The sequence below is a fragment of the Gracilinanus agilis genome, chromosome 4 (assembly GCF_016433145.1).
Source record: "Gracilinanus agilis isolate LMUSP501 chromosome 4, AgileGrace, whole genome shotgun sequence".
NCBI lineage: Eukaryota > Metazoa > Chordata > Mammalia > Didelphimorphia > Didelphidae > Gracilinanus > Gracilinanus agilis.
In genome coordinates, this window is record NC_058133.1 from 207519430 (window position 1) to 207539990 (window position 20561).

At 38.8% G+C, this 20561-nt stretch overlaps 1 protein-coding gene across 2 annotated transcripts in view; it reads left to right on the forward strand.

The window, feature by feature from the left end:
• The first annotated feature begins 7617 nt into the window (after positions 1–7617).
• PRPSAP1 (phosphoribosyl pyrophosphate synthetase associated protein 1) overlaps positions 7618–20561 on the forward strand; it is a 63208-nt gene continuing 50264 nt past the window's right edge. For both annotated transcript variants that reach the window (XM_044672405.1, XM_044672406.1), the window contains exon 1: positions 7618–7974. In XM_044672405.1, the coding sequence (XP_044528340.1) occupies positions 7805–7974 (170 nt within the window). In that variant the 5' untranslated portion in view covers positions 7618–7804. The remainder of the gene's footprint in view (positions 7975–20561) is intronic.

The following is a 20561-nucleotide window of genomic DNA, read 5'->3' on the forward strand; positions in this document are numbered from 1 at the left end:
ATAAAAGTATATTCAGCAATAATACAACCCTGGGTTTGATAGACCTCTTGTCTCCATACAGAAATAATATCTGGGGCGGGGAGGGGGAGGGGGCCGCCAGATGACTCAGAGGATTGAAAGCCAAAACTAGAGACCAGAGGTCCTGGGTTCAAATTTGACTTCAGACATTTCGTAATTGTGACCTTGGGCAAGTCACTTAATCCCCACTGCCTAGCCATTGACCTCTCTTCTGCCTTGGAACCAATACACATACTGATTCTAAGACAGAAGGTAAAGGTTTTTACTTAAAAAGAAAGAATGAATGCCTGGTAAGCAGGGTCTATTAGATATGTTGACTAATAAAGCAGTGGGACATTTGCCAAATGAAAGGGGCACTTATAGCTAGCTTCATTTTTACTTTAAATGATCAGGAAGCCAGTGGCTTGAGCCTTAGCCCCCTGGACCAATCAAATTTCATGGATAGCTTCTTTGTCTTTTTTAAAATAAATTTTCTTCTGGATTCAAACGCGGCCTCAGGAACTTCCTGTTTGACCCTGGGAAAGTCACTTAATCCAATTACCTAGCCCTTACCTCTACTTTTAGTATTGATCCTAGATAGGAGGTAAGGGTTTAAAAAAAGTTTTTTATTGATATTTTCTATTACTTACATCATCATAGTTATCTCAAGTATATCTTCTCTCCTTCTCAGTGAGCCATCCCAAGAGTCAAATAGTAATTTTTTAGAGAGGAAAAAAAAATCAGTAAAATTAATACATTGAAAAAGTCTGAAAATATGTGCAGTGTGTAAAACTATGAACCTCCCCCATCCATAAAGGGGATGGTTAAGGGTGTCATCTCAGATCTCCTTGTTCAAGTTCTGATGGATCTTTATAATTTTGTTACATTTGCTTCTTTTTTTGATGTGTGGTTGTTATGTACTTTTGGCTTTGCTTACTTTATTCTGCATCAGTTTATACAGATCAGTGGTTCCCAAACTTTTTTGGCCTACCACCCCCTTTCCAGAAAAAATATTACTTAGCGCCCCCTGTCACATACTATCACTGCCTCCTTACAGTTATTCACTGCCCCCAAATGCATATGTGGCCATCACCGCCTCCCTGGATCACTGCAGCAACCACCAGGGGGCGGTGGCACCCACTTTGGGAATCACTGATATAGATCTTTCCATGCTTCTCTGTATTCATTACACACATCATTTCTTACTGCATAGTAATATTTCATTACATTTGTGTACTTTAATTTGTCTAACCATTCCCCAGTTAATTTACTTTGATGTACTTTATTTCCAATTCTTAACTATTACCAAAAGCATTGCTAGAATTATTTTGGAATATGTGAGGGCTTTCCTCTAATTGATGGCTTCCTTGGGGTATGATCTCAGTAATAGCCTGTTGTTCAGAGTATGGACATTTTAGACCCTTCATTTGCATAATTTCAAATTGCTTACCATTCGATGGCTTCCCTCACAATATATTAGTAGTGTCTATCATTCTACAACCCACTTAATATTGACTTTTTTTTTAATTATTTTTTTAGTTAGAATATTTTTCCATGGTTACATGATTCATGTTCTTTCTCCCTCTCCAACCCCCCCTCCCCCGTAGCCAACACACAATTCCACTAAGTTTTACATGTATCGGTGATCAAGACCTATTTCCATATTATTGATAGTTGCACTAGGGTGATTGTTTAGCATCTACATCCCCAATAATATCCCCATCAACCCATGTGTTCAAGCAGTTGTTTTTTTTCTGGGTTTCTACTCCCACAGTTCTTCCTCTGAATGTGGATAGCTTTCTTTCTCATAAATCCCTCATCATTGTTCTGGATCATTGCATTGTTGCTAGTAGAGAAGTCCGTTATGTTCAATTGAACCACAGTGTATCAGTCTCTGTATACCTTCTCCTGATTCTGCTCCTTTCACTCTGCATCATTCCTGGAAATCATTCCAGTTCACATGGAATTCCTCCAGTTCATTATTCCTTTGAGCACAATAGTATTCCATCACCAACAGATACCACAATTTGTTCAACCATTCCTCAATTGAAGGACATTCCCTCATTTTCCAATTTTTTGCCACCACAAAAAGTGCAGCTATAAATATTTTTGTACAAGTCTTTTTCCCTATGATCTCTTTGAGGGTATAAACCCCGCAGTGGTATGGCTGGATCAAAGGGAATACAGTCTTTTTTATAGCCCTTTGAGCATAGTTCCAAATTGCCATCCAGAATGGTTGGATCAATTCACAACTCTACCAGCAATGCATTAATGTCCTAATTTTGCCACATCCCCTCCAACATTCACCACTTTCCTTTGCTGTCATGTTAGCTAATCTGCTAGGTGTGAGGTGGTACTTCAGGGTTGTTTTGATTTGCATTTCTCTAATTATAAGAGACCTAATATTGACTATTGTCATTTTTACTAATTTTCAGGATGTAAGGTGAAACTTTAGGGCTGTTTTTTGGTTTTTTTTTTGAGAGTTAGGGTATATTTTTCATATGGTTGTAAATATTTTGCAACTCTTCTTAGAAATGTTTATATCCTTTGACCACTTATTTATGAGGAAATGGCTATTAATATAAATAATGGCTTATTAGTCTTATATTTATTGTTTCTATTTCTTAGATATCAAATTTTTATCAGAGACACTTGATACAAAGATTTTCCCCCCATTTGATCATTTTCTGTCTTGCCCTAGGGTACATTACCTTTGTGTAGAAGCTTTTCAATTTCAAGTAATCAAAGTATTTCTTTTTATCTTTTGTATTGCCTCTATCTTTTATTTAAGAATCAATCTTAACACATAGTTGTGAATGTGAATGATCTGTTTCTCTTCTAATTTTTTTATGGTACAATCTTTAATATTAAGGTTGTATATCCATTTAGAATGTATTGTGGAATACGGTCTAAGGTGTAGCCTAATCTAATTAGATTTAGATTGCTTTCCAGTTTTCCCAGAAGTTTTTAGCAGATAAGAAATTGTCCTAGATAATTTATGTTTTCCATTTTATCAGGTACTAGGTAATTGTGTTCTGTTGCTGGTGAATCTTCCTTATCTAGTCTGTACCATTGGCCTTTCTTTTTTTAAATCATCAGATGGTTTCAATGACATGTAGTTTGAAGTCTAAATGTACTATTCCCTTATCAACCCTACTTCTTTTCATCATCTTGATCTTTTGTTTTTCTAAATGAATTTTGTTATTATTTTATCAAGATCTATAAAGTACCCTCTTGGTAATTTGATTGGTATAACATTAAAAGTATACATTAATTTTGGTAGTATTGTCATTTTTATTATGTTGGTATGGCCTAGCCAGGAGCACTGTATATTCCTCTAGCTATTTAAATTGTTCTTTATTTCTTTAAAAGGTACTTCATAATCAAATCTATACAAGTCATTTGTGTGCTCTGGTAGGTTGATCCTTGACGCATTTTATATTTATCTGGAATAGGATTTCCCTTCCTATTTGTGTATGTTTTATTATTATGATATAAAACTGCTGTTTCCTTTTGATGTTTTATTTTGTAGCATGCAACTTTGTCCTGTATCTGACAGTTGAGCTATTACCTTAAGTGATTGTATGGAAATGGAAGGACCTTCTTATTCAAATTTATGGTATATGAGTCATAGCTATATTTGGAGATTTCTTCCTAGAGTAAACTCTAATTGGCATAATGTGTCAAAGTGTAGTTGACTTGGAAGCTATTCACAAGACCCCAAGAGCACATATTTTGGGAGACTGTTGGGCCACAGAATACATACAAAAATATCTATGGTACATAGGAAAGTATGGTAAGGACAAAAGGAAGATCCAAAGTCCTATGAAAACCTTAACAAGAGATTGAAAACTTTTAGTTATGAGGTAGTGGAAGTATTTCAGGAAAAGATTTTCTGAAGGATTTGTCATCTGAATTAGATCTTGAAGCCTTCCATAGTGGTAGAGGAATGAGTTGGAGTCCATTCAAGGCAAGGCAGATGGAATAAGGAAAGGCAGGGATGATAAAAGAGCAGGACTAAAAACCAGGAATGGATAGGAGTCCAATTTAATTAAAAGGAAAAATATGTGAAAAGAAATGATATGAGCCTAGTATAGAGAGATTGGAGTCAGAATGTATTAAGCACATATAGCAGGTACTTATTTGTGGAATTGAAATGGAATTGGGTAGGCAAATGGTATAATCAGAATGCTGTATTACAAAGATTATTGAAGAGGTATCATGGGACAGTAGCAAAAGCACTCACTGTTTCTTGAATCAGAAAACCTTGGGCTCAAATCCTGCTTCTGACCCTTACTACTTGTGTGATTTTGAGCAAGTCACTTCAACTGTCTAGACCTGTTTCTTACATAAAACGAGAGTTGGATTAGATGACCTTTAAGGTCCTTTCCAGATCTAAATCAATGATTATGCCGAAAGTTAAAAAATAGATTGGAAAGAAATAGAAGATCGATTAGGAAATTTAGAAAGATGAGGGTCGGAACTAGTGTTGTTACTGTGGGAATGGAAAGAATGGATAAAAAATATATTTGTCTGGAGTGGAGCTAGAATAGACAGAACATGGCACTTCTATTTCTCATACCTTATTATATCATTAATTTGCACCATCTTTTAAATAAACCCATTTAAGAAACATACTACACTCTTATAATGTGTGGGATACATAAAGAAAAGGAAGAAGAGAGAACTAAATTTTAGATTGGCATCTCCACATAGTGGCAAAGGCAAGAAGAAGTTGGGTGATGAATAAATGAGAAAGTATTTAGTCAATAATAAAGGAACATGCATTAAGCACCAACTATGTGCTAATGCTAATAATATGCCATGAGGATACAAAGCCTTGAAGGAGCTTACATTCTAAGTATGTGTTTGTGAACTGCTATAAATGATTACTTGCAGAATATATTCACATTTTCTTCTATTTTTTATTCTTTTGACTTTATTGTATTGTTTCTTGAAGTCTTATAGAGTGATGAGCTTCTATTTGCCTAATTCTAATTTTCAAGGAATTATTTTCTTCATTGAAATTTTTGTGAATTCACTGAATTCTTTTACCATTAGACCAATTCTTGGTTTTTTTTTTTTTTGGATGTTGTTTTCTTTGGGGGTTTTTTTGTGCCTCTTTTGCCAACCTGTCCATTCTCTTCATGATTTTTTTGCATCACTATCATCTCTTTTCCCAATTTTACTTTTACCATTCTTATCTCTTTAACTCTTGGACTTAGGTTCAATTAGCATTTTTCTTTGATACTTTGTTTATAGTTCTTTTCACAATATTGCCTTCTGAGTTTGTCTTGGTCTTCCTTGTCACTGTAGTAGATTTTTATAGTAAAATTCTTTGTTGTTGTTCACTCATTTTTCCATTCTATTTCTTGACTTTGAACTTTATGTTAAGGTTGGTCTTGGCTGACCTGGGAGTGAGGGAAGCACTGTCTCAAGCTTCAGCTTTTTTTAAGCTATTGTTTTCAGAATTAGTTCTGGGGGTCTTCAAGTTTTAGGTGCTTCCAAGGTGCTATTATCCTGAGAAAGGTATGGTTACCACTTTCCTGGTCTGAATTCTGGTTTTTCTCAGGAAGGACCCCTGTTCCCCTGCAGTCACATGTGCTAACTCTCTCTATGCTTTAAAAACTCTATCATCCTACTTCCCTTCTGACTAACCCCCCAGTATCCCTCCTCTCTGCCCTAGCCCTGAGACCCAGAACTGCTTATGGGTCATAGATTTGTCAATCAGCACCAGCTGTACTCAGTATCAGCAAAAAGCCCCCAGTAAATCTCTTTTTTACCAGTTGTTTGACTCCCTTACTTCCTGCCAGCCTCTGGGCTTCAACTCCAATAACTGTTGTTGTAGCCATCATTGTAGTCCTATGTGTAGCCCTAGACAGGCCCACCCTATATCACAAACTTCTCCTGCTGACCTCCTAAGTTTCCTTAGACTTAAATTACCTTGGCCTTTTGTTGACTCTGCCACTCTAAAATTTTATGAGCCTTTATTTTAAGGTTGTTTGGAGGGGAATTTTGAGAGAATTTAGCTGGACTGCCTCTAACATACCAAATATATTAAAAATGAATACAAAGTAGTTTGGGATGGCAGTACTCCAGCACCTGTGGAGATCAGAAAAGGCTTTATGAGGAAGGTGTCGCTTTAACTAAACTCTGAAGGAAACTGGGAATTTTAAGAATTTGAGGCAGTCAACAAGTATTAAGTCTAGGCAATGAGATGCAAAAAGAGAGAAAAGACAGTCTGTTGCCTTCACTGAGCTCACAATCTAATGAGATTAAGAAAGGGGTACCAACAAGCTGTATTAGAGATAAAAATAAGAGAAGGAAGGCCCCAGAATTGAAAGGCTAAGAAAAATTTGGAGTTGCAAGTTAGGAGAGTATATTCCAGGCATGAGATAAGTAGGGGGGGAAAGTACAATGAATATGGAGTCAAAAGACTTGGGTTCAATTCCACAGGCCAATACTGGCCAGTTTACCGATCCTTGGCAAATCATTTCAGTTCTCTCAATGTGTTTCCTAATCTGTGTTTGGACAGTATTTAGTTGTTATGAAGAAATCAGTTTCTAAACCTCAAAGAGTTTTTATCACTGTGAAAGGAACAGTTTCCAGGGAGCCCTTTAAAATAGTAGGAAACCAAGGCAAGGAAGGAGTTGTGCTAAAAATAGCCAGACACTTGTCACTCTGCAGTCAAATTCTGCTCAAATACCTTGGGCCATCTTAGAAATCACTTCACCCACTGGGGCCTTAAGTTTATCACTTAAAGAAGGGAGTTGGGTTCGAGGACATCTACAGAGGTGTGCTACAGTCACCTCAAACTGGGGCCGAATGTTAAGTTTTCAGTGTGAACATTTAAACATCACAAATCAGAAAATGCAATAAATTGGGGCTTGGTTTATTTGTTGACTGGATGGAGAAAATGTTCACGATAACGATTAAATTTTAAAATGTGCCCAGGGTATATTTCTCTGCTCCCTCCAACCCAGTGTTAAACATTTACCTGTATAACCCTGTTCTAAGCCTTGCCACTCTAATCTATGTACCTAAACCAGCACATAATCAAACACTCCAGAGCCTACAGGACCGTCGTAAATTGCGTCGGGGCCAGTCGACGGGAGGATACGCAGCCACTAGGCAACCCCCTCCTCCCCCAAACGCGCATGCGCCACGGCCCACCGCAGTGTAACAACGTGTTCTCTATCTCTGGGCCATATTAGCCCTGTCTTTAAGAAAACTTCTGGATCCACCTCTGTTCCTCCAGTCACCTCTAAATAACTGGTGTCCCATGCTAGACTCTAAGAATGTGTATCATTTTGGTACTGGGCTATTCCAATTTTTAAAAACACAACGGGCCTCGGCGTCAGCCATCTTAGATCTGGGCAGAAGCATCTACCATGGGGCCTCCCTACACTTCGCTGCCTGAGGCTGCCACAGGGAAAGAGTCCCTCTGGTGGACGGAAGTGGAAACGCTGAGTCCCTTGCTATACTTTCCCTGGAGAAACGATCTCTTACGGCCCTCTAGGAGGAAACGGAGAAAAGGTTCTCCGACGCTCTAGCCTGTGCCTCTCGGATCCTACGAGGGGGCGGGGCCTAGCTGCTTCGGTAGAGTTGGAGCCTGCGGAGCGGGCAGTCCCGGAGGCCTTGAGGCCGGCGGGAAAGACCCGTGATTGCAAAGGGGGCTCAGGACGGAGACCACCGGACTCCTCCCTTCCTGTTCCGACCCCGCCCTTACCCATCACCCACCCCCGCGTTTGCTCCCCAGGCGGATTTGGCCTTGGCCTACGTAGCTCTTCCCGCGACGGGCTGGACGATGCCCAAGAAGCTGCTGCTGCTTCCCCCGCTCTCCGTATCCTCGTCCTTTCGCGCCCTTCGAGCTCGACCCGCCGCCTTCCCAACCATGAACGCCGCCCGCACGGGATACCGGGTTTTCTCAGCCAACTCCACCGCTGCCTGCACGGAGCTAGCCAAGCGCATCACTGAGTAAGCGGCCGGGGGATGCGCATGCGCGCGATCTGAGTGGCTGGGACTGGTTTTCTGGTCTCGAGACGCGGGTTCGAGACCTGAGTGGCCTAGGACAAGTTATTTCTTCTGCTATGGGGTTGTTTCTCCATCTTTTAAATGAGAGAGAGGTGCACTAAAGGGTGTCAGAGGTACTTTCCGGCTTTTAAGTCCTGCGTTTCTCTTTTATATTTGGGCTCGGAAGAGAGGAGGTAGGTTTGTAAAAGGTGGAAGAACAGTAGCAAGATCTAGGCAGAGAGGATGGATTCGGGCATTTGTTTGTTTTTCCTTTAGGTATGGTGAGACTGGGCAGTTAAACTGGATTTAATTTTTATATCAGAGCAGAGCAAGAGGAAGTCTGAGCACAATGCCTGTCTTCCTACTCTGCATGGGCTCCCTGTATTGTCTCTGGCCATGTGTCTTTTTGATCAATTTTGTGTTATGACCTTTTAGGAAAGACCTAATTACAGCCCCTGACTGTTTCCTACTAGGTTTTAAAAAACAAAACAAAACAAACAAAAAACAAACTAATGCTTTGTTATATTTACAGACTCACCACTAATTCCAGCAGTCTCTGTTACTTAGAGATTGATGCTGTCTAAATTCCTCATCTGATCCAGATTCCAGTGACTATGATTCATAGATAGCTCTGTTATTCCTTCAGATTCTCAGTGTTACTTCCTTGTTATTTCTCCATGAGGTCAATGCCTGACTTGCAGTATTCCTCTCCACTTCCAGCCCTTGTGCTAGGTGTCTTCAAGGTGCATATTCATGTTTTCTCAAATATCCCAATCTTGTAGTCTGTTAAATTCCCCTGACCTGTTTCTACATTCTTCTTAGCTACATGCAGAGATGCATTGATTTTTTCCATCCTTGATCTTTCCATCATCCACAAGCACTCTACTTTCGTAATCATGAGAGCTTTAATTCTCTATCTGATCATAATCTATCATTACATGTCACTCTGCTTTCCTTCTCCCTTTCTATGGTCTCATCTCCCCTTTTTTTGACCAGACTACTCCCTCATCTAGCAACACTCTTCCAATTTTGACACCTCAGTGAAATACTTCCACACTACACTGTGCTCTCTTCTCAAATCTCTTGTCCACTTCTGTAGTCAGTTACAGTTTGCCAAATCATAACCCTGGATCACTCCAACCATCTGCCCTTCTACTCCTACTTAATATATACTTTATACTGAGCTAGAGAAAGTCTTGAAAACCTGCTGCCTGGGTTTACCACAAAATCTCAACTGGTTCAATGCCGCAAAGCAGCCTTATTTATTTATTTTTTGGGGGGGAAGGCAATTTACTTTTCCACCTTTAAGTACGTTTTACTAAGCATAGCTTTGGAGAAAAGTTGCCAGTGCCATTTGGCCATAAAAATTCGACCAGAACATGATCTTTACTTAAGTAAAATAGAACATTTTCTTCAAATGAATTTAGTAAATTAACTTCCCTGTGCTTTAGACTAAAATCGGGGAATTCTCAACAGGATCTTAAGGGGAATTCTTATTATGGCTTATTCTAGAAAGTGGTTAATAACAGTTCTTATTTCCAATTAGTTATAAATCAGCCCTATAAATAAAGATATTTGGTCCAGTAATTGGGCTTGAATATTCTACTGTTTTGTCTTAAATATAATATATTGTTATTCAGTTGTGCCCTAACTTTCATTGTTCCATGAACCTTAGTTATCTCTGGGGTTCTCTTGGCAAGAATATTGGAATAATTCCACAGTGGATCCAATGGATCCCTCTGTAGGCAATCAGAGGCTAAGTTACTTGCCCAGGGTCACACAGCTAGGAAGTGTCTGAGGTCACATTTGAACTTAAGTGTTCCTGATTTCAGACCTAGTGTATTTTGCCACTGAGCCACAGCAACCTCTAGAAAAATGTTTGGTGTTTACCAGCTATCACAAGCCTCCCAAAAGTCCCACCTCTAGTTAAATCTTCAAATCTCAAAAAAGCTTAAGTAGTATTAATTGTGTACATTACTTTAATTCAATTCTATTCATAAAGCTCCTGCTATGTGCAAGGCCCTGGAGATATTTAAAAAATTGCATTATGTTCTCTAATCATTCCTTTCCTCTTAAAATTTAAGATGAGGTCTTGTGAGATAGATATGATAAAAGGTTATTCTTTCACTTCTTTCTATGGAGAAGGCCCTGAGAATTCTTTTTAAAAAAAATTAAAGGCAACTTTCTGTCCTTAAGCTCAGAGTTAAAGCCAGTCTTCCTTAAGTGATCTAATCAATTTTTTCATTTTAAAGAAGAGGAAATTTGTGAAATAGATAAATGATTAAACAGTTTTTTTAGTTCTTCTTAATTGATTCTTTGTGCTAAATGCACCTAACTGGTGACCTTTGTGGCTAGAGTACCTAATACAATAACTTAACAAGGTTGGGCCTCAGTTCCTTATCTGTAAAATGGGGGCGCACTGGGGAAAGAAATGGCAAACCACTTCAATGTATTTGCCAAGAAAATGCCATGAACAAAACTGATTCTCTGTCCCATTTCCCCTGAGGCTGTTCCAAATCTTTTTCTTTTCTCTAGACTTAAGTAGTACCTTTTCCCATTGCCCTCTCAGTTGCAGACTGGACTTCACCTTCTTACTTTATCAAAAAAATTGAGGCTATTAACAAAATTTCTTCTCCCTTGCTTATCTCATAACACAAGAATTTAGCCCTTATCATTTTCTTTTTAACTCATGTGGTTTTCTTATGAAGTGACCCTTCTCTTATCTGTAGGCCCCCATTTCAAGCTGATTGCCCCCACTAACATCTTCTCTCTCTCCTCTTCAAATCCTCTCTATATGTTGGTTTTTTCCTTGCTGCCTACAAACACAACTAAGTCATCCTTAGATATCTTGCTCACTATCATCCCATAGTTTCTCCATTTTATCTGTTCACTTTCCTCTTAACCTTCTGCACTTTGATTTCTAACATTAACACTTACCAGAGACCACTCTCTCCAAAGTTATCTCTTGACCATTTCTCAGTCCTCAAGTGTCCCTGATCTCTGGGATATTTGAGACTGTTAACCACCATCTTTTTCTGTGTACTCTGATCTTTGGGGTACTGTTACACTGTTAGTCTCTTCTGGTTTACCTCCTATCTGTCTGGCCAGACTTTAGTCTCCTTTGATGATTTGTCATGGTATATCTATATACTCCTTAACTGTGGTATATATCAAGCTCTGTGGGGGTGACATCTTCTTTCTGTATATACTTCTTCACTTGGTGATCTCTTATTTCTGTGCCAGTGATGCCCAAATTTATATATCCAGCCCTACTCTCTGGCCCCCAAAACAAACTGCTAGAATGACAGTTCCATCCGAATATCCCAGAGACACCTGAAACTCAGCTGCCAGTGTGGGAGCCAAAAAAATGGTAGAGTGACAGGAAACAGTATAGTGAGCTTCCCTCCACAAATTCCTTTTAACATATGTAGACTGGGGCAGTTAGGTGGCTTGAGAGTCAGGCCCAGAGACTAGAGGTTCTGGTTTCAAATACATAGTATTGATTCTAAGATGGAAGGTAAGGGTTTAAAAAAAAACAAACAAGCAAAGAACATATAGACCAAATTATTTATTTTTAATTTTTTTCAGCCTCTCTCTCCCCTCCCCATACCACAGAAGGCATCATCCACCAAAATATATAGATTATGTTTTTTGTGTTTTCATTTCTCAGTTCATTCTCTGGAGATGAACATTCATAGGTTATTCTTTAAATATTAAATCTATAGCTGTATATAGGATTCTCTTAATTCTACTTGTTTCACTCCAGTATTTCATGTAGTTCTTTCCAAGTTTTTTCTTTTAGTTAATATGCTCATTGTTTCTTATGGTACAGTAGTATTCCATCACAATTATATGCCAGAATTTGTTTAGCCATTCCCCAGTTGATGGACATCCTTACCATTTCTAGTTCTTTGCCACCACAAAGAGAGTGCTGTAAATATTTTGGAGCATTACAGATTCTTTTCCTTTTTCCCTAATCTCTTTGGGAAATAGATCCAGCAATGGCATTCCCAGATCTAAGGATATACAGTTTTATAGCTCTGTAGGCATAATTCCAAATTGTTCTCCAAAATGGTTGGATCAGTTCATAGTTTCACCAGAAGTGTATAATTGTCCCTACTTTTCCACATTCACCTCCAACATTTGTCATTTTCCCCTTTAGACTAAATATTGATGGGGAAATCCAGAAAAAGTCACAGCAATTTATTTCTCTGGCCTCTGTCTGAGTAGAGAGATAGACATGATGGGTCTAGTCAGGAGGTTGTGAAGCACTCCAGCCCCCAGGGATAGGCTGTGTACCAGGCCAAAAGAAGGTCCCAATCTTTTAATGATATGCAACAGGATAGGTACAAACTGGCAACTTTGTTTCCTGCTTCCCGGTTTTGGGTCATAGATCAAGGGTAGGCTGACTAAGAAAGGGACCTGTGCAAAGGAGTGACATCCCTGGGGAAGGAGGCCCTGAGCTGTATATGGAGAAAGGAAGTTCAGAAGTTAGCAGCAACAGTGCTGTGGCTCATACCCCAAGCTCAGAGCATGGTCTTATTTTCAGCATCTAGCCTAGTTTGCAGGGGAATAACTAGGTCAGGAAACCCAGACCAAAGGGGAGTCTATAATTCTTGGACTCTGAACTAATAGAACTTGGCAGCTGGCTGTTAGAAGTGGAATCCAGCAGCAGTCTACTCTTGCACCAATCCAAACCCAGGTCAAAAACTCAAAGAGCTTAGATCAGGGTGGCTAGTGATTAGAATTTGCCTACTTCCCAACTTTGCACTTGATGCTAAGGCTGAACTCTGGGGCCCTTCTGGAAGGAAGGTTTGGCCTGGTCTTATTCCTTTTTCTGAAGGTATTTCAAGAATATTTCAGAATTTCAAGGAGAAGCTAGGGTCTTGCAAGCTTTCAGTACTTTCAAAATCAGCCAGTTGGTCCCAGTGGACTTGTAAAAGTCTGAGACCTTCTATTGCCCTGGTGCACAGCCTCTCTCTTGCTCTGGAATGCCCTTTGTGCAGCATGTTCATCATTCCAGGCCAGATCCTTTTCACCATTGGCTACAGACTTTTCTGTCTGTTTCCCTGTGCCAGAAAATAGCTCCCTGTGACTTTTTCTTGGATTACCCCATCAGGATTTGTTCTGGTGTATTTTCTAGATTAGCAGAGAGTTCACTGTACTACTTCCTGTTACTTTACCATTTTGGATCTATCTCCCACCAATTCTTTAGGATTAAATTATTTATTCTCTGATCTTGAATCTTTTCTTCAAATTTTCTTTATTGGTATTTCGGTTAGTAAGTGTGCATTTAATATTTTGCTTTTCTGTGGTTATTTTTGATGTCTTTATGCACTGGTACATGGTCAGTTTTTGTAAAGATACAGTGCACAGCTCAGTGACATGTATACCTATGTTCCTGATCCATTCCCACTGAGTAATTGCCAAAGATGTGTCATCTCTAACTTTTATAAAATTCTATTTGAGTCTTTAACTTTGTTGCCTTTAAACCTAATATAGTTTCTTTGTGTTCTCTCTTTTACCCATGTCTAATTTAACTCTTCCTTATCTGAATTACCTATACTTTTTTTATACTTTTTTTAATTGCCTGAAGCAGAATAGATTGTTTCAATTCTCATTTTAACTGTATGTCAATCTTTGTTTTAGATATGGTTCTTTGACAAATTGCTGATTTCTAAACCATCCTGATCCTCTCCTTGTTTTATGGGCAAGTTTATTCTCCCCACATTCATGGTTATGATTATTGGGCTTTTCCCTCTATTGTATCCTCAGAGTTTTTCCTTTCCTCTCTCCTCCCTATCCAATTTTTTGAAAATAAGGAGATGGAGAGAAAGAAGGAATCTGATCATCCTTCTAATCTCTGATTGAAATTGTATCATCCTTTTCCTTAGCCCCATCTCTCTTAACCTATTCCAGACTCCAATCTCTGGTTCTTATGTTTTGTTTTGTTTTTCCATCTAAAACCTTACCTTCTGTCCTAGTATCAGTTTTAAGACGGAAGAGCAGCAAGGACTAGGCATTCCTCAGTGACTTAAGTGACTTGCCCAGTTATAAGCTAGGTTATGCTTTCTTTTTATTTGCCCTTTTGTGATTTTTCATCCCCTCTCCCCAACTGAATTTGAATTTTGTTATGCTTGTGACTGTTCCCTCACCTGTGATTTCTCATGTAAACTCCCTATTTCTTGGAGAGAGAGAGAGAGAGAGAGAGAGAGAGAGAGAGAGAGAGAGAGAGAGAGAGNTGTGATAGAGGAGAGAGAGAGAGAGAGAGAGAGAGAGAGAGAGAGAGAGAGAGAGAGTGAGTGAGTGTGAGTGTGTGTGTTTAGATAAGAGCAAGGTCTATGAGATGCCTGCTTCCACCATCCCTGCTCTATTTGTATATTTATCTTCATAAACACTTCAGTTATGGGAAATGGTAAGTTCATTGCCCTCTTTCATTCCTTTCCCAGCATATTTTTCCCCCTCCATTTTCTTTCCTCTCTTAAAACTAATGAAACATAACAAAGGTGACATCTAATCCCTAATGTTTGGGTGTAACTTCTGTGACCCTTGAAGGCACTGGGATTCTCTATCTTCTATTAAAATGTTAGAACTTTATTATTTAGCCTCTTCCAATTATTAAAATGTATTTAACTTTTGATAAGTTTTTTTTTACTTCTATGTTTTCATTTCAGAGTTTCTATTTAGTTCTGTTCTTATCAAGAACACAAGAACACTTGAATTAAAGGCCAATTTTTCCCTGTATAGCAATATGCTTAAGTTGCTACGGTGTAATTCTTGGTTGCCAACCTTTATATTTTACATTTTGGATTCTTGTATTCCAAGATTTTTCATCTTTCATACCAGTGACAGCATAATTTTATGTGATCCTAACTGTGATTCCTTTGTACTTGAACTTTTAAAAGATTTCTGATTCTTGCAGAATCTTTTCCTTAGTGTGAAAGCTCTGAATTCAGATTATGATATTCTTAGTTGTTTTCCACTTGGGATTTCTTTTATGGATATTGGTAGATTCATTCTGTTTTTATTTTGTTCTCTGGTTTTAATTGATCTGGGCAGTTTTCTTAGTTCTTGAGATATGGTATTCATGTTTGTTTGCTCTTGTTTTCAGGGGAGTTGGATAATTCTTAAATGATCTCTCCTTGACATTTTCTTCATAACTCTCTTCCAAAAGAATTTGATTTCTATCCCCGGGATCTTGGACTCTGATCAGTGAACTTTGTTCTAATTTTTTTTTTTTACTGTCTCATGGAGTTTTTGAGATCTGATTATTTCATTCTTCTTTTTCAGGATGCCTGCTACTTGGGTAAGGTTTTTCCACCTTCTATTTAACCAAATACTCTTCAGTTTTTCTCTGTCATATGTGGCATTTTTTTCCTGCCCCTTTTATAGTCTTTATGGGAGAGTCATTTTTTTTTTCTTTCAGGCTCTGCTTTTACTTATACATCTATCTAATCTCTTCAGGTTTTACCTTTTAGGCTTACTTGGATGTGTCGATTAGGCTCTTTTTGATCTTATCTCATCTGAGGTTTGGATGCCATGGCCATTCTTTTCTCTCTGGTTAGTTACCTATTGAAGCTGGCTGGCTGTTACCATCTTCTTTTCTGCCAACTCAGGGCTGGGATCTCTATCATGTCTTGTTTATTGGTGATTACTCAAGTAGGCTTGCAGCCTCTCTCTAGGACAGCAACTTGTCTGCTGCTATCAGTCCTGTTTATCTCTGTTTAGGCTGGCTTCTCTGGGATCTTTCTCTTATATCCCTTCAGGCTTTAAACACTTTTACTGGAATTTAGGCAGGTTCCCCTTTACAAACTCCACCTTTCAGAACTTACTACTGGCTTTTGGCCTATTTAGTGGGGTTTTAAAAAATTTCCCATATGCCTACAGGCTTCAGGCCAGTTTATCAGACCATACTGGCTTCCTTGATGCAACCCCCTCCCAACCTCTGCCGGTGTCTTGATTTTTTTTTTCGAAGTTCTGAACTGAGTGGAAAAACTGGCTTCTGTATCCTCTGTTGATGGTTGTTTTTTTCCTCTAATCATTGCTTCTTCTGGATTCCTTTTTATCTATTTCCTGGGGTTTGTATAGGAGCATATGACTCCATTATAACCCTTTACATCTCTCTTATCTAGAACTAGAGGCCATTTTCTCAAAGTTCATTCATATCTTGTTCTTGTCTTTCTTACTCAAAATATTGAGTGAAAAATCAGTTTTGTTCTCCAGGACTTTTTCTTTTGGAATATTTAGAAACAGAATCAGTATTAATTTTAAGTCTCATGTAGGAGAAGTGGCTTGATTATTTTATTCTATCCTCCATCAGATGGGAAAAAACAAATATAGACATGTTGTTAGACTATGATAGTAATATAAATGGCAACTCATTTTAAGTTGTCTTTAAATTTTGGGTGGGACATTATAGTGTTCAGATTTCAACCTAATAAAGAATATGAGGCCATTTCTCCAAGAATAGCAGTGTTTATTAATAGATGCATATGACTGATAAGGAATGGCTTCCACACCTCTCCAAAGGAAAAATGAGTGAATCCTGTCTCTTGCTTATAAAGGTAGTTGTGTCCTCTTTCTGGTTGACCTGACATCTTGACCATTTTCCCTTGGTGGGTATTTCAAGAGAAGTGGTGAATTTAGAGAGCTCAGCTCTCCTCCATTATTTCATCTCAAAAGAGGTGGGCCTCATAAAGAAGATGCCACCATAGGCTTTTCCCAGCCAAGAGGCTGCAAAGTTCTATTGCTAGAGCTTGCTGACTTCCCTTACCTAGAGTGCTTGTTTACAGATAAATAAGGAGCAGGTCTCTACCCTGCCTCTAATAAAAACCAACCTAGTGAGATGCCCTGAAACCTGGAAGCAAATTACTCTAGCTTTTTTTGGAAGCTGACTGACCTTCAAAGCCTGAGGCTTAAGAACGGTTTTACATATAAATTATTATAATTCAACATTAATTTTCCTTACATCAAAATCATAACTTTGTATTTTTTAGCCCAGGTTGTAGCAGTCCAGGTATACATTAATGTTAATATTGTTTTAAGAGTGCTAAGTTGTAATAAGGGGATTAAACTGGTAGGGTGATAAGGTAGTTGTAATAGTGGATAAGACAAGTGGATGGGGTTTGTAGATCCCTAAATCAGTAGGTAGGAAAGGAGGGTGCAATAGTGGAGGTAGTAAATTGAGGTGGTAGGAGGTATAAGGGAATGACTGAGTTTCGGAAATATAAAACACTGAAGTATAAAGAGTAGCAAAGGGAAAGGATGAGGTAATTGAAACCGTTGAGTTAAACTGAACCTTGGCCTGGCCAAATTCCTAGCCCTTCCCTAAGGCTACCCTCCAGAAGACTAGTCAGTTATCTCTGTCTCCTTATTTTACCAATAACAATCAATTAACATATGTACCAAGACCTTGGGTCATATGGATTCCTGATCTAGGTGTTAGCTCCAGTTTGTGTCTTGTGATGATTACCTTATAATATTAATTTATCAGACTACTTGTTTTTCCCCTTCTCCCTATACTGTTGTAACCCCAATAAAAGACCATTATGTCTGCTAAGGGTTAAGGTCTTTACCATCAGGGCGTCATCCCAGTGAAGCTCTGAACCATGGAAGCTCTTTTCCACCAGAGCTTGCTCACTGTCTGACTACCTCATGCCAGAACTTTCTTTGTCTGTGTGTCTTTATTCTCACCTTATGTTCTCTTTCCATTAGTCCTTAACCTGTAGCCCATTTTCTCTCAGTCCCTGGTTCCCCTTTCTGAGTGTCCTACCCACCAGGAACCTTTGTGGAGCCGCTGGATGGCTTCACACGTTATAGGGCAAGAGGATCATAGATTTAAGAGCTGGAAGGGCTGGAGCATAGTAGCCATCTAATCCAACCCTATCATTTATAGATAAGGAATTAAGACTCCATATGTCCAGGGTCAGGACTCCTTGAGTGTCCAGGGGTCACACAGCCAATATGGGTCAGAGGTAGGGTTTGATGTCATCTCTTCCTGATGCCAACGCCAGTTCTCTGTCCACTGTGCTTCACAGGATGTAAGAGCACTATTTCTTATTTTTAGCCTTGTTTTTCAGCCTTTTGGGGAATTTCAGTGTCCTAATGAAAGATCTCCCACCAACCTCATAAAATCCATATACTAGTGAAATCACAGGTCTGGTTTTTCCATGACCCTTTCCCCTTGCTGTTGTCCACCCACCAAAAACAAAACAAAACAAAGCACCCCAACAATAACAACAATCCCCAGATCTTTTTTTTGAGTTGTTTAAGATTGAAGGGGGGGGGCAGTTGGGTAGCTCAGTGGATTGAGAGTCAGGCCTAGAGACAGGAGGTCCTGGGTTCAAATCTAGCCTCAGACACTTCCCAGCTGTGTGACCCTGGGCAAGTCACTTAACCTCCATTGCCTACCCTTACTACTTTTCTGCCTTGGAACCCAATACACAGTATTGACTCCAAGATGGAAAGTAAGGATTTAATTTTAAAAAAATGTTGAAGGGCAGGCATGTGATTGTGAGTGGATTAAGAAGACTGACTGAAGTTTGTAGTATTGGACATGGTTTGTGGCCTTTAGCCAGACCTTTTTCTTTTCTCACTTGAATAACATCGTCTCTTACTCTTCTTTCTTTTCTCTCTCATTGTGAGACTTACAGTATACTCAAGCTCAGATCTGATCTCTAGGATATGGTATGCAAAAATTGATGACTCTTAAAAATTAAAATTAAAATTAAAATAATTAAAAATTGATGATCTCTTAAAAGGATATTGGCAAGGGAGCTAAAGAAAACAGATGCTGGGTAGTGCTTCTGTGCCATTCAGATTCTCATGACTATCTTCTCTGAGAATGGCCTGGGTCCATTTCATGTCCATGGTTCCTCTATATCCACTTTTGTCGGGGAGTGGAAGAAGCACTTCACAACACCATTAAAGAAAAACAACCATAGATGCCAACCTCTCCTGTAGTTAATGAGGTCAGGTTCCACGGTGAAGTATTCAACTTCAATCTATCAATTGGAGGCCTCTGGTAAATAGAATTAGTTATAGAATCCATGCATGAAATACACTCATTTGGGGACGAGGTGGTAGTGGTATACACATGTGCTGTGGTGCCAATGAATATAATATGCAGCCTAATCTAGTGCCAGAATGTCTTAATATTGAAATCTTTAGTGTTAGAAAACAGTGCTACTAACCATGATTATTATATATAGGTATGGTTATAAAAAATGTTAGGCAGAATGCAGAATCCTGTATTTCTTGACCTAATGAAACTTGAACAATTTATGTTGTAAAGTAACTGACCAGGTGAAGGTTATGAGTTTTTATCTTGGGAATGGGAGACCTTATTTATACTCATAGGTAACTATGCCTGTATCCTCTTTATAAATTGTTTTTACATTAAATATATCCCTCTTCTATGTAACTTACTGAGATCTTTGCTATATCCCAGTATATACATGGTGAAGATAGATGTTGGATGAATATCTATAGCATGAAGTTTTGGTTTTAAACTGATTTCCTAATAGAATAATATTTTTATTAAAATGTAGTACGTGCATAAAAAAGTGATTGTGATAGAATCACATTTAGTTAGAAATGTGGTCCTTAAATGATTTGATTGCTCTTGAGGAAAACTACAGGCTTACTTTATTTAATTTTTTTTTTAATTTAAACATTTATTAATATTCATTTTTAACATGGTTACATGATTCATGCTCCTACTTTCCCCTTCACCCCCCGCATTCCCCCCATCCATGGCCGATGCAGATTTCCACTGGTTTTGTCATGTGTCCTTGATCAAGACCTATTTCCAAATTGTTGGTAGTTGCATTGGTGTGGTAGTTTCGAGTCTACATCCTCAATCATGTCCACCCCGACCCATGCGTTCAAGCAGTTGTTTTTCTTATATGTTTCCTCTCCTGCAGTCCTTCCTCTGAATGTGGGTAGCGTTCTTTACCATAAATCCCTCAAAATTGTCCTGGGTCATTGTATTGCTGCTGGTACAGAAGCCCATTACATTCGATTTTACCATAGTATATCAGTCTCTGTGTACAATGTTCTTCTGGCTCTGCTCCTTTCGCTCTGCATCAGTTCCTAGAGGTCTTTCCAGTTCACCTGGAATTCCTCTAGTTTATTATTCCTTTGAGCACAATAGTATTCCATCACCAGCATATACCACAGTTTGTTCAGCCATTCCCCAGTTGAAGGACATACCCTCCTTTTCAAGTTTTTGCCACCACAAAAAGCCCAGCTATAAATGTTTTTGTACAAGTCTGTTTATCTATGATCTCTTTGGGGTACAAACCCAACAATGGTATGGCTGGATCAAAGGGCAGGCATTCTTTTATAGCCCTTTGAACATAATTCCAAATTGCCAGCCAGAATGGCTGGATCAGTTCACAGCTCCACCAGCAATGCATTAATGTCCCAATTTTGCCACATCCCCTCCAACATTCATTACTCTCCCCTTCTTTCATTTTAGCCAATCTGCTAGGTGTGAAGTGATACCTCAGAGTTGTTTTGATTTGCATTTCTCTAATTATTAGAGATTT